This window comes from Vicugna pacos, chromosome 9, assembly GCF_048564905.1.
Source record: "Vicugna pacos chromosome 9, VicPac4, whole genome shotgun sequence".
Taxonomy (NCBI): Eukaryota; Metazoa; Chordata; class Mammalia; order Artiodactyla; family Camelidae; genus Vicugna; species Vicugna pacos.
In genome coordinates this window covers 10,983,878-10,998,471 of record NC_132995.1, presented here as the reverse complement: position 1 = coordinate 10,998,471, position 14,594 = coordinate 10,983,878, and the positions used below count along the sequence as shown (strand labels likewise).

The following is a 14,594-nucleotide window of genomic DNA, read 5'->3' as shown; positions in this document are numbered from 1 at the left end:
TAGAAGCACTTACAACAATGTCTGGCACATACCAAGTGCTCAGTAAGTACAACTTAACGCCGATATCACTAGGAGTTGTAGATGTTTGTAAAATGTGCCGTGAAGCCCTGAAAAGGAGTTACTTAAGTGGATCCTTCCTGTTGGTCTTCTTCTCTCTTCCTCATATTTGTACACATGTTCTCTTTTTTTCACCCCGTTTCCTTTTACCTCTTATTTTGAAATAATTTCAAACTTAAAAGCCATAAGAATTCTCACAGAGCCTTGTCCAAACTACAACATTTGCTTTACCATTTTCTCAAATGTATATTGATTTTTATCTGACCTGTTTGAGTACATTGCCCACATTGTGTCTTCGTTCCTTAATACTTCGGCATGCATCTCTTAAGGATAAACCTCAGTACAGTTATCACATTTACCATTGGGTAATTCTGTTACCTGCTCCATAGTCCACATTTAAATTTTGTCGGCTGTCCCAACCATGTCCTTTAGAGCAGTTTGGTTTCTGGTTCAGGATCCAATCCAGCATCACATATCACATCCTCTTGTCATGTGTTTTTAGTCTGAAACTGTTTCTCAGTCTTCCTTTGTCTTTCACAACCTCATTATCTTTTTAATAAAAAGCATGTTTTCTTGAACAAAAATTAAGCATGTTTATATTCTGCACACTGTTCTAAACCTTGATTTTCTTTTCCACTTAACAGTAAACCTCGGCTCTTTCCCTGTCCTCACAGATAATATAGATCCAGTTCAGTTTAAAGCATTGTTGAATAATTAATAAATTCCCATGGTTTCCAAAAATATCAAGAAATACAGAAAGGTATGCAGTGTCTTCTTCAGATCTGTCCCCTCCACCCATGGTTCACATATATCCTCCCCTACATGTGAACCTCTTGGTACTCAGAGTTTCTTTATCAAAATACAAGAAAGATGATTGTTATTTTTCTTCTTTTACACAGAAGGCAGCATATTACATATATGTCATTCGCATCTTTTTTTTTGCTTAAATATATATCTTAGAGATTTTAAAAAATATTGCTACCTAGAGGACTTGGTTCTTTTATATAGTCTGTAGTCATTGTGTGGATCTGCCATATTTATATAGTCAGTCCTCTATTAATGGACATTTGACTAATTTCTCACCTTTTTATTTAGTGGTTGCCTTATATTCTGATGCAGGTGTCAGTTTCCCCTGGTGTAATTTAGCCAGTCTTCTGTAGGTGGACCTGAAAGTCATCTGCTGGAAAAATCAATGCTACGATGACAGCTTATCTTTTTCCCACTTGCCAGAGTATCTTGGAGAGTCTTTTGGGTCCCCACACATGGATCCTTCGTGTGATTTAGTTTCTCTTACTTCCCCATTGGAGCACATTTAGCAGTGCTGGAGTGAGCAACTTTCACATAATTTTTGCATTCTTGTGGGAATATAGGTGTAGTGTTTACTCCTGAAAGCATAACATCTGAGTCAAAGGTGTATTGTTAATTTTTGACAGCTACTGTCAGACTGCACTTCAGAGAGGTAGTAGCAATAAAATGTGTTGTCAGAGCGTGACAGTGTTCCCCAGACTCTGCCCCATCCAAACGTGAAGTTATGTGAATTTTTGGCATTTGGAACTCCAGGCCTTGAGTCTTGCTTCAGCCAATTCACCTCTACTTCTATTTTTGAGATTCCATGTGCAATTTCCTTTGTTTAAAGGATGCCATAACTTTAAAAGGCTCAGAGTGAGGGGTTGCAGGAGATGTAAAAATCAGTGACCTGAAGGAACCAGTAGGGAGAACATTGGTGTCAGGTCTTGACTTCTCAACATTTACGAAACAGAAAGGACAAAACAGCCTTCCAGGTAGGGAAAACAGTATAACCCATTTCAGTAAACGTAAGGAGTGAAATATTTGGAGCCCCGGGGAGAACACAAAGAGATATGAGAAGTGAGGCTACACAAATGGTGCGCTCTGAATGATGCTAGGCACCACTGGAGTGTATGGCACCTGGAGTATTTTAGCAGAAGTGACACAACAACACTTAACTTCTTCAACAGATGGCCCTGTCAGTGGTGGATTTGTCAGTTGAGGGTGCTGATTTATGTACAACATGGTAAGTTCCTGTAGTGAAGCCAATGGCCATAAGGAAAGTTAAACCTTGATGATGTTCATTTCCATATTAGAGGAAAGGTGACCTGGGCCACTCTTGCTCAGGTAAGAAGACAGGGCAGGGACCGTGCTGCTGCAGAAATCAAGAAAGGATTCAGTCCACAGATGTTTGCATGCCTGCTCTGCATGGTCTCAATTTGTGGGCGCTTACAGAGGAACAGATAGAAAGAACTGTGTAGAGCTGTACCGTGTGAGCACTGAGGAGGGTGGTGAGGAAGCTCCTTTAGGGAAGGGGCTTTCACAGCTTCTCAAAGGGCAAGTCCCAAGCTGGTCTCCCTATGAAGAGGGAAGGAATACCGCATCTTGTAGTTTTTCTATCAGGAACCCAACCTTTGCTTCTGTTTGTTGTCTGATCCCAAGTTTTGAGTCTCCTTTAACTGTAAACCTTCACCCTGCGGCCAGAGTGATCTTTCTAAAACACAGTTTTGACCAGGCCACTCTCCAGTTTGAAACAAGTCAGGGGCTCTGCTCTGTTGCCGTCAGCACGAATCCAAACCCCTGAGGTGACAGAGAGCCCCTCACACACTGAGGGCAGGGGCCATGCCTCCTACCTTTACTTCAGCCGAGCACAGTGCCTGGCATCTTGGAGTGAGAGTGCCCATTCATTGTGTGCTCACAGTGTAGTAAATACACTAACCTGTTTAATCTTCAGAACAGCTCTATGCTGTGTAAATTCTTATCATGTTCCCTCTTTTTGATAAGGAAACTGAATAGGAAGTAATTGGTAGCACTGAAGCAGTCTGACTTCTAAAACAATCTTAACCACTAAACTTCAGCTGCTCAGTAAAGACTGAATAAATTGTTGTGTTAATAACTATGGTCCCTGCCTGGCTCTCCAGCTGTACCTGAAATTACTCCCCCCACCCCATTCTTTATGCTTCGGCCAGTCTCACCCTATGTTGCCTCACTGCCAGATCTGTACAAAAACAATACTTCTATTTAGAACTCTCTCCTCCCGCACCAAACCTGGCTCATTTCCATTTATTGTTCAGTACTTGGCTTATGGGTTCCTCCTCAGATAATCTTGCTCCTGTGAGGTGCTCTTACTGAATTAGGACAGTGTCCCTGGTCTGATTCCCTACTAGGCCCTGAGCTCTGTCAGGCCCAGATCACTGTAGACATACACACCAGGAAGAACAGGAACTGGGAACATGTCTTGAATGCATAAATGAATGCATTTGTACGAGCTGAACTTGACTTCAAAGGCCCTGCTTTGGCTTTCTTTCCATCTGTTAATCTTGCTGGGATTGGGGGCAGACAGGATTGCTTTTGTCTTCCTCTCTATCTCAGACTAGGCACAAGACTGAAATACTTGGAGCTTCCTAAAATTATACACTTCACGTTGGCCAGCTTTTGGGTCTTGGGCAAGCTTTGGGCTACACATTTTCTGAGCTGTTCCCTGGTGCTGCCCAACATATCTGTATGCTGGGGAGGGATACACTTAAATCTGGAAAGCTGGCTCTGTTTTCACTCCCTACATCTACTCTCTGACTTGTGCCTTAAGCTGAGCATTAGTAGTTACCTTCCTTTGGCTTTCTCTCCTAGGACTTTGAATGTGGAAATGACGTGGAACTTTCCTTCACCAAAAATGGGAAGTGGATGGGCATTGCTTTCCGAATCCAGAAGGAAGCCTTGGGCGGTCAGGCCCTCTACCCTCATGTCCTGGTGAAGAATTGTGCAGTGGAATTCAATTTTGGGCAGAGGGCGGAGCCCTACTGTTCTGTCCTCCCAGGCTTCACCTTCATCCAGCACCTTCCCCTGAGCGAGCGAATCCGGGGCACCGTTGGACCAAAGAGCAAGGCAGAGTGTGAGGTGAGTGGGCCTGGAAGCCTGAATTGGTGGCCTCCTCTCCAGAACCATGTTGCTGCCAAGACCGAGGGGAGACATTGGGCAGCCAGGTGTGGTGAAAACAGCACAGCCTTGCTGCATGGGTAACCTTTGCGGGGAAGGGCCTCTTCCCGGCTCCTCTTTGCTGGGCTTGGAGTTGAAAGCTGCTGTGAGAGTGAGGTGAGAGTTGTGGGTGTGTGGCTTACGCCAAAGAGGGAGGGGCTAAGGTAAGAGACCTAAATCTTGGAAAGATTCCAAAAGGAAGTTGCCACATTGCTCCTTGGGTGAGGTCAGAATCTTGGAAAAGAAGGCTTTCTTTCCAGCTGAAAAGGGTGCAAAGGCACTTCCTGGTGGGCGAGTTCTTGGAGGAGATGTGTAGCTCCACACTCCCAGCCAGGGCTGTCTGAGAACAAGAATGGCAGCTGGGCGTGGAACTGATTTGGCTGCAGAAGCTGTACTAGTGGTCTTTGTTCTGAAATATTTTTTCTGATACATGAATGATTTTTTGTTTATTCTAGAAAATTAAGAAATATAAAGAAATGAAAGTTTCCCATAATTTCATCATCCACAAAGAAGTTTCCTTTGAAAGTTTTGGAGTTTGTTTGCTGTGCTAGGTGCTTGTTATACACACACACATTTGTAATTGAGATCTCATGATACATGTGTTTTGATATCCTGCCCTTTTCACTTAATGTTGTTTTATGAGAGCACCGTTTTATTTTGTTTGGAGTTTTTTGGTAGAGGGAGGTAATTAGGTTTATTTATTTATGTATGTATTTAATGGAGGTGCTGGGATTGAACCCAGGACTTTGTGCATGCTAAGCATGTATTCTAACCACTGAACTATACCCACCCACCCCACCTCCCAACATCTTTTTTAAAACTCATTCTTAGTAGCCTCACATACCATTTTCCTATTGTTGGCATTTAGGTTGCATCCAGTGTTTGCCAAGTTCTAAACATAATCATTAAATATGATATATGTCCTTGTGTGTACAGTCGTCCCCATCTGAGACTCCGGGAAGGTTCTACCACTCCTTGTGCCTGTTCCCTGGACCCTTCCCTGTCAGAGGCCACTGAATCTTGTCTGAACAAAAATGTAAATACTCATAATAACAGCACTTGATTGTGTGCTCATTTCATGCCAGGCCCTCTGCTGAGAGTCTGACAACCCTCATCTCTGAATTCCAACAGCAGTGCTTTGAGGTAGATGCTTTCTACTTCCCAGAGGTGACCTGAGATTTAGAGTCACCCTCACGGTCACAGGCAAGTCAGAGTGGTGCCAGGCTGCCATGCTTCACACTCTTCTTGCTTCAAAGTGTCCCTCCTGGTCCTGTTCTTATAGATTCTGATGATGGTGGGCCTGCCCGCTGCTGGTAAAACCACATGGGCCATCAAACATGCAGCCTCCAACCCTTCCAAGAAGTACAACATCCTGGGTACCAATGCCATCATGGATAAGATGCGGGTAAGTACGCCCCTGGTCTTTATTTGCCTCCCATTCCCTGAGTACTGCTCAGCAAACAGCACTACCCACCCCTCACCACCCTCTGCCCACAGGTGATGGGCCTGCGCCGGCAGCGGAACTATGCCGGCCGCTGGGATGTCCTGATCCAGCAGGCCACCCAGTGCCTCAACCGCCTCATCCAGATCGCTGCCCGCAAGAAACGCAACTATATCCTAGATCAGGTACTTACTGGTGACCATCATGCCCCAGGAGAGGAGAGGGTACCCGGGAATCCCCCTCTGTCCTTGTATTTTTTCTCCCATAATGCTCTTGGACTGCAGTGCTGATCAGAGGTCAGCCACATGTGATGGCGCAGTTCCAGATGCTTAACACAGCTCTGTGAGTCCAGTCTGTGAGGGGGGTCTAGGGCAGTGATCCAGGTGTAGCTCAGGCCCTGAGCAGTGCAGAAGAACATCATCAGGTGAGAGCAATTTAGTGAAATGGAATGATACGGATTTCTGAGCTGAACAGACCTCAGCTTGAATCCCAGCTCTGCCACTTCCTAGCTGCATGCCTGTGGGCAGCTAGCTGACTTCATCCTCTGACTCTAAGCCTCCTAATCCTTAAAATGGCAATCAAAATAGTGCCCAAAATGTTACTTATTAACATGTGGACAGGCACATAGAAGCTAGAGTTTGTTGTTAGTTATTCTACAGAATAGGTGTGTCTCAGCTTCTCTGAGCATGTTTTTATGACTGTCAGGTACATGTGTAAGTCATGTATTTTCTACCACATTTCAATTAAAAGCAGGGTTCTTAACATCAGACAATTTGGGAACCTTCAAAATTAAACATAGAATTTTGTATGCAGATGCAGGTATGTCCTTTTTTTAGCTAGAAACTTTTGAGTTAGGGTAGGAAGATTGCGCGTGGCTTTCAGCAGTCTCAAAAATATGGGTGACCCAAACATGGTTAAAGATCCCTGTCTCAGAGTAATGTTTTCCTCGTATTTACCACCTGTGAGATATCCTTGACATTTGTCCTGAAGAGTTTTTCAAGTGGTAAATTCTATATTTAGGGATGTACAAACGAGTCTCTGTTCCCCTAAGCCTTGGATTTGTGCTTTCTTAAAAACCTGTTTGCGGGAGAGTGTAGCTCAGCGGTAGAGCACATGCCTAGCGTGCATGAGGTCCTGAATTCAGTCCCCAGCACCTCCATTAAAAATAAATAGATAAGCCTAATTACCTCTCCCCAGAAAACAAAAACAAAAAAACCTGTGAGTGTGCAAATACATAAACTAAGCAGCACACCCAACGTGGCAGCTTTACTGGGATGCTTTCCATACATGTAACCCTGAGTGCTTGGTTACCATGAGTTCAAAGGGCTTTTGAGCTGGTGATGATAGTTGGCTGACCAGAAAGGTGGTTAGAAACTTCAGGGGATCAAGGTGTTTTGCTTAGATTTGAGCAGCTTATACAAAACATTTAAACAGGAGCTTCTGGATTGGTAAACAAGTGGAGATTTGGGAAAGGTGGTGCTCTCAGCATGGGAGCTCCCTGCCCCTTCCCATTTTCCTTGCCTTTTGCATCTGTTCCATCTGGCTATTCCTGCATTGTATCTTTTTATAATATACCACCATTTACAGTTGAAAAATGATGCCTCAATAGCCAACATTTGAAAGGAGCACATAGTAAGAACTTACTTTTAAAAAGAAAAAGGGCTACTGGCTGGTAATAGTTCATCATGATAGACAAATTAGATGATCTCACCAAATAGTTAGGTATTGAGAGTGAAAATCTGGTTTGCTGATGAAAACTGAAAGTTGGCAAAGGCTGTGCAACACCACTGGCACCCTTCTGTGATGGGGGAGATGTGAGATTTACTCTGCTTTTCAGGAAGGTAGACATGAAAAGGTGTACTTTATCCGGTGACCAATGCTGCAAACCATGGAACTGAGCCGGAAGACTCATGTTTGTGAATAAGACAGGACATGATTCCATAATACTAAATTTTGATAAAAACAAAGTAATTGGGCTAATGTCTAGAATATAGTTACAGTGGGGGAAACGTTGAGCACAGGATAGTCCAAGAGCCACCCAGGGTTACTGCCCCAGCTCAGCCCCGTAAGTAATGCATACAGACAGCTTCTTCCCCTTGGAAGACTTTGTCTTTTGTTTGTTTGTTAACCATGGCCTCAACTTTGCCCCATTTTTCTTGTCAAGGCATTTTAGAATTTTGGCCTCAAAGGGACTCAGGGTCCTGAAAGGTCGAGCAGTGGTGTTTTAATACCCTGAGAATCCCTTTTTTGGATACCCCAGCAAATATTCCCTGCTTGTCTTTTTCTTAGTTTGCTGGTTAAATCATCTATGAAACCCATTTCAGATACGTGGTCTAGTAAAGAAGGTTTATAGTCCAAGGAGTAGGTCATCTTAACATCTCTGTCCAGCATTTCTCTGGAGGTCAGGCCCCCAGCACCTCAACCAGGCATAGAACAGCTGACACTGTAAATATTCACTGTTGGCCCTGTTGGCTTGTGCTGGCTTGCTCAGGGACAGCGTCCTGGGCTGCCCTAGGTGAACCTGTGGTCTTCAGGGCTCCTGATGGAGGAGCATGCAGGTCAGGCCAAGTGCTCCAAGCCAACAGCGAGGCAAAAGAACCTAAACTCTGAAGGTGGAAGAGGATGATTCTCTGGTTAACCACAGATGGGGGCCTGAAACTAGAGGTTATTGAGGCCTAGGAAGAGGTCTAAAGCCACTGGTTTTGACCTGTTTTGGCTTACACCCCAAAAGTGTGATCCAGAAAACCCTCGGTGGATGTGTAGAAGATTCAGACCAAGCCCTAGGCCAGATCCTGGCATTTCCCACCCCACCAGCCTTGGCAGTGAGGGCCAGGTCGATGCAGAGCTGTCTCCTGAGTTAGATGGAACTTCCCAGAGCAGAGACTGGTACTACAGGTAAAATCCCTGCAGTCCCTGGATCTCAGCCCAGAGCTGTTTTTCCCAAGTGCTCAGACCTCCCTGTATTTGGCTCTTCTGGGTCTCCTATGACATAGTTAGACCTCAGAAATGCCATCCTCGAGAGGGAAGGAGAATGTGCCTGCAGAAGCCAGGCTACTCTTGAGTGAGCCTGGATTCTGCCTTTGTCTGGCCAGGACCCCAGCCCTTACCCTAGGATGTGTCTCACTGGGCACAAGCTTTCATGTGTGTTGGACCTTTTAAGTACATTCCATGATGGACCAGAGTATTCTCTTCAGATCTTCTGGGTATTAGAGCTGTGGAACACTCAAAGAGAATAAGGGAGAAGGCCATATTGCTTCAAGTGGCTCTTTGGGGTCCTCTGTTGCCCATGGAAAACCTCTGGAATGAGATGCTGGCTGGCCTTTCCCTAGCTTACCAAGGTGCCTTGAGCCTGGGTGCAGAGCAGGAGCTGATCCTGTGTGAGGCAGCAAAGTTGCCCTCCTGGAAGCTTCTGAGAAGGCCTCTGCAGGGCCACATTTGAGGGCCAAAACCACCCCCAGAGCTGAGGTCTGCAAGCTAGGCATTCTCTTAGGATTGCAATAGCCCACAGCCAGGCCAGGCAGTGATCAGAGGCAGGGCTGGATGAGACAGCATTGCTAACCTCGCCTTAACCCTCAGAATGTACTGTTGTGGTTCTGCTTTGCATCCCTGTTGGCAGGTGCCATGCCTTTGCCTGAAACAGAAACCCAGGGCTAACAGTGGAGGCCTAAAAGTAAATTACCTCTTGTTGACAAGCATTGGAGAAGATGTTTCTTTCCTCCACCCTCCCCAGAGCCTCAGCCCATTCCTTTGTTGACACTGGCCAGTTCTCTCCCCACACACGTGGTTTGTTCCACTGGGTTTAGCTCACTCAGCCCAGAGTGGACTCTTGTCACCAGCTTTAAGGTTGCTCCTCTGGGATCCTGGCAGGTTTTTCCCACTGCCAGCCTGACCCTGTTGAATTGCAGACGGGGGACAAGTGAGAATGGACAGGGGACAGTGGGACTCTTACAGAACTCACGCTGTGAGCAGCCTGCTCTGTTCCTCACTTCCCCAGACTGTTACATACCAAAACTACCCCATGTAGCTGCTCTGAGAAACCCAATTCCTATCAACTATATTTCAGTTTAAAAAATAAGATGTTGTAAAATAAATACATAAAATAAAACTAGCCCAGGCTTCCTACCCAAAAAACTCCAAAACTCAATTCCTGCCCTTTGGCCCACATCACAGGGGAATGGGAGTAGCCTGGAGGCCAGGGAACACAGACAGCCCCAGACCTCCTTAGAGTCAGCATCTTCAAGCAGGGTGGGACTGGAAGAAGCAGGAGCTACGCAGAGGGAGCCCACACAGCTGGAAAAGCTGACCTAGCTGTTGTGCTGGTCTCCTAGCAACAGCCACCAGCAGCCCCCAGTGACCACAGCAGTGTTGGGCCAGCCCAGGGGCTCTGACCTCACTGTTTGCTGTGGCAACAGCCACTGACAGCTAACTCCCTTCCTCCAGGAAAGCCAAGTATTTGCATTTCTGCTGTCGTGGCTTAGGTGCTCTTCTTCCCTTCCTGAAGCCAAGGAGTGAGGGAAAGGAGGTGCAGTCTTAAAAACTGTCACCAAGAGGATTCTCAGCACCTTAGTTCCAAAGTGTCTGAGGAGCCATCCCTTCAACTTTGAGTCTAGCCACTTCCCAGGACAGGGGCCAGCAGTTTATGAGTTTAGGCTGCTCTGCCCCTATTCCTCCCATTATGAAGCTGCAGGGACTAGCCCCCTTGGCAGTGTTGCTTTTCTTCTTTGTCCCCTCATCAGTACATTGACAGGACAGGTCTTCCCCCAGAGAAAGCCTCCAGGAGGTGTTTATCCATGTCCTCAGGATTCAAAGGAATCAAAATAGGATCACATCTTACGGGCAAGCAAAGAGTGGGATGGGTTGTCCACAGAATGGCTGGGGCCACATCCACCCACTCTGGCTTTTGTGCCAGGAAAAAAAAAAAACTCATTTTCTAGCTGGAGGTAGCCAAATTCTATCTTCCTATGGCCAGATGCCACTTGCTATGCTTTTAGGAATGGAGTCTAAGAAGAGCAGTGGGGAGAGGGCTTAACTTTTCCTTTGTAACCTGATGTGCTTTTTAACCATTTGTGGCTCAAGACCTCTCCTTGGGCCAGTGCTCTAGGCACAGATTACAGCATGTGTATGCCCACCACACACCCTCATCGCCCCCTGCCCCCTTAACAAAGTTGGGACATTTTCCCTGGGGAACAGGGAAGAGCATCTTCGCCTGCTCTGTGTGTCAGGGCCTCTAGGTCTGGTTGGTATAGAGAATAGCTACACCCTCAGCCCAGATCTCCCAGCAGGCTGCACTGGGGCTCCTGGCCTCTGGCCGACCCACAGTCCAACTTCCTGTTCCTTGTGTCTTGGAAGAGGCTCTCTTGTGCCTCATCTTTTCCTCAAATGTAACTTTCCTTGGTCCTTTCCATTGGGAAGCCTTTCCTAAGACAGTTTCAGTTCTGTTGGCCATATTTTCAGACTTCTTTCCCGCCAGATTTTTTTTTTTTCTTTTAAACGGAAGTACTGGGGATTGAACCCACCTTATGCATGCTAAGCACGCATTCTACCACTGAGCCACACGTTCTCCCCTTAAAATGGAACATGTAGTCTTTTGGGGGGTAGGGGAAGGGAGAGGTATTAGGTTTATTTATTCATTTATTCCTTGTTGGAGGTACTGGGAGGTACCCGGGATGTCGTGCATGCTAAGCAGGCACTCTACTACTGAGCTGTACCCTCCCCCCACCAGACATTTTTACATCTCCAGGTCCTCACCAGAGCCAGGAGGAAGGTGATATGATCCCTGCCTTTCAGATGGAAAAATCTGAGACTTAGACGAGTAGTAGCAATGCCCAGCCATTTGGAATCCCTTGTCCTGTGACTGTCAGCAGCCACTTTCCCAAGTCAGTTCACTTTGTGAGGGTGGACTCAAGAATCTTAAAAGTGAAGAAGAGCAGTTTCCTGAGCTTCCCTGCTTAGGAGAACTAGTATCCTTTTCTCAGTCCCTGGCCTACATAACATCCCACAGAGGGAAAAACCAACTTGTACCATTTCTTGCCTCTTCTATTACCTACTCCTAGACAAATGTTTATGGGTCAGCCCAGAGACGAAAAATGAGACCATTTGAAGGCTTCCAGCGCAAAGCTATTGTAATTTGTCCCACTGATGAGGACCTAAAAGACCGAACAATAAAGCGAACTGATGAAGAAGGAAAGGATGTCCCAGATCACGCGGTCTTAGAAATGAAAGGTAGGAGATGAATGATTCCCAGAGGGACATCGCAACAGGGTCCTTAAGGGAAAAGGTACCTTACACGGTTTTCCCTCTCCAGCCCCTTAATTTTTTTGATCTTGTTCTTTCTTTCTTTGCTTCTGCTTTGTCCCTTCCCTGTCTTGTACAGCTGTAAATGGAAAAGCTGCCTGAATCTCTTCTGTGGCAGGATTTTCAGACTAGATGGGCCTAGGGCCGGGGGAGGGAGATGTGTGGGAGCACATGCTGAGAGATGGGCACAGGCATCTGCCTCTGGCACCCACTGGGTGGGCTGACTGAGGAAACCTCAGTTTGTGCCTCGGTTAAAACAAGGATGGTGACTGAACCTGTCTGGCCTGCTCCCTGCATTATAAAACATTGGTTTGGTGGGGCTTAGCCACCTCTTCAGGAAAGGGAGAAGAGGGTCTTTGTAAGCCCCTGACCATTGTCAAAGAGGCTGAGCTTGGGACCCTGTCTTGCTGCTGTTGCTCATGTGGCAGTCCCCTCCTTCCTTCTGGCAGGGAAGTGTCCTGGGGATAAAGGAGACCAGACCTCAGAAGGTACTGACCGCCTCTCCTTTTTCCCTCTGGGGCCCTCTCTGCCTCCTAGCCAACTTCACATTGCCAGATGTTGGGGACTTTCTGGACGAGGTGCTGTTCATTGAGCTGCAGAGGGAGGAAGCAGACAAGCTGGTGAGGCAGTACAATGAAGAAGGCCGCAAGGCTGGTCCACCCCCTGAAAAGCGCTTTGACAACCGAGGCGGTGGTGGCTTCCGGGGCCGTGGGGGTGGCGGCGGTTTCCAGCGATATGACAGCCGAGGTCCCCCCGGAGGCAACCGAGGAGGCTTCCAAAACCGAGGAGGAGGCAGCGGTGGAGGAGGCAACTACCGAGGAGGTGAGACATCTCACACTGAGCTCTCCCTACTTTCGGTTCCCAGGTGAGGGTTGGGCTTTGTGACTGCTTCCTCAGTCAGCAGATGGAAGTTTCCCTGGCACCAGCTGAACTCTGAACTCTGAACTCTGGTAGAGAACTGAGACTCATTAATAATAGTCTGTGACCTCAGGGAAACTGTCCCACTGTCCTGCTCCCCTGGACATTGCTCCTGAAACCCTTGCCTATGTGTATGTCACATTGCTGTCATTTTTGTGAATCTTTTTCCCCCTCATCTGACCATGAGCTCCTTGAGAAGAGGGGCCAAACTGAGCTGACTGCCAGTTCTGGGTCCCACCTCAGGACCTGGCACAAGGCAAATGTTAGAATTGGTTTTGGTTTCTGGTTTTAAAACAAATGGAGAAATAGGCTTGGAGGGGTTAATTTGCCCAAGATTCATCTAGCTGAATCCAGAGCTAGGATCAGGTGATCCAGAGCCCAAGGTCTTATTCACTAAGTTGTGCCATCTCTGAAATAAAGTGTAAGATCATGATTTAATGAGCATACCCTACTCTGTTTTAGTCTTGTGCTGGATAGTTCTGGGGACACAGCCATGACCCAGACACTATATCGCCCTTTAGTGATGGTCCAGAAGGGTTCTGGGCTGAATGGGAAAGTACTGTGAGTTCATTTATACCCAATCCAGCCTGCACAGGAGCAGGGCTCAGGAAAGGCTTCCTGACATACTGGTGTCTTAGCTAAGGTCCAGAGGCCAGTAGGAGTTGGCCAGGGGAAGGGTTCTGGGCCTAAGAAAGCTGCATAAAAGCTTAGAAGAGGCTAGCCTATTTGGCCACGCCCAAAGGGGACTGTCCCCAGTGCTTAGATGTTGGGGACACAGTAGAAACCAAGAGAACTGGTCCTGGGCCGGCAGTCCAGTGGGTAAGACAGACCTGTCAGCAGGCAGTGAGGACTGAGCATAATCAGGGCTTCACAAGGGGCCCAGAGCTCTAGAGAAGCCCAGAGAGGGCGCTTTGCTTGTTCACTGGGACTGGGTTTCTGCTCTGTATCTGGAGCCTCAGTGGTCACATGATAGGCAGCCCAGCTCCTGAGGGTTCCAAGTTGAGAACAACGAGGCCTCATCTGGTTTCTCCAATGCAGGTTTCAACCGCAGTGGAGGTGGTGGCTACAACCAGAACCGCTGGGGTAACAACAGCCGGGATAACAACAACTCCAACAACAGAGGCAGCTACAACCGGGCTCCCCAGCAACAGCCGCCACCACAGCAGCCACCGCCACCACAGCCACCGCCACAGCAGCCTCCACCGCCGCCCAGCTACAGCCCTGCTCGGAACCCCCCAGGGGCCAGCAGCTACAACAAGAGCAGCAACATCCCTGGCTCAAGCGCAAATACCAGCACCCCTACTGTCAGCAGCTACAGCCCTCCACAGGTGAGAGAAGGAGAGCAAGCGTGCGCAGTGTGAGGAGGTGGGGCTGGGGGAAAGGTCAACAGTGCTCCAGCCACGGGTGGGCACTCTTACCTCCAGCCCTGCCCTTTCTCCCTGCCAGTGCTTCTGACTGGAACAGACCCTTGACATTCCCTGATCCCTTCCAGACCCAGAGTAAATTGAGAACCTACATATTCTACCATCCCCCTCGGGGTGGGCTGTGAACGGTGCTTCTTCCAGCAAGTACATTTCTCTTTGCTGTGTCACTGGCCTCTGTGAATCCCCAAGAAAGCAGCCGATTGGAGTTACCCTTTGCCCAGGCTGGCCCCCTGTCTTCAGGATGTGGAGACAGGCCCTGAGGTTGGTGAGGACTTGCCCTCTGCCCTGAGAACTTCACTGCGAGCAGCTCCAGGCTGAGTTTGAGTTCTCAGAGAGCCAGTGCCTGGCTCTGGTATGCACAGGCCCCTTCATCAGAGCAGTCTCCATTTACTGTGCACCTTCCACATGCCAGGCCTGGGGGCAGCTGCCAGGAGGCAGAGGTTAATTGTTCCAGTTCTGGTCTAACCAATACAGATTCAGAC

The 14,594-nt window shown here is 47.6% G+C and overlaps 1 protein-coding gene across 6 annotated transcripts in view; it reads left to right on the top strand.

Moving 5' to 3' along the window:
* HNRNPUL1 (heterogeneous nuclear ribonucleoprotein U like 1) overlaps positions 1-14,594 on the top strand; it is a 33,245-nt gene that overhangs the window by 15,820 nt on the left and 2,831 nt on the right. For all 6 annotated transcript variants that reach the window (XM_015248525.3, XM_006214990.4, XM_015248524.3 and 3 more), the window contains exons 8-13: positions 3,691-3,957; positions 5,318-5,440; positions 5,533-5,661; positions 11,530-11,698; positions 12,308-12,592; positions 13,727-14,016. In XM_015248525.3, the coding sequence (XP_015104011.2) occupies positions 3,691-3,957; positions 5,318-5,440; positions 5,533-5,661; positions 11,530-11,698; positions 12,308-12,592; positions 13,727-14,016 (1,263 nt within the window). The remainder of the gene's footprint in view (positions 1-3,690; positions 3,958-5,317; positions 5,441-5,532; positions 5,662-11,529; positions 11,699-12,307; positions 12,593-13,726; positions 14,017-14,594) is intronic.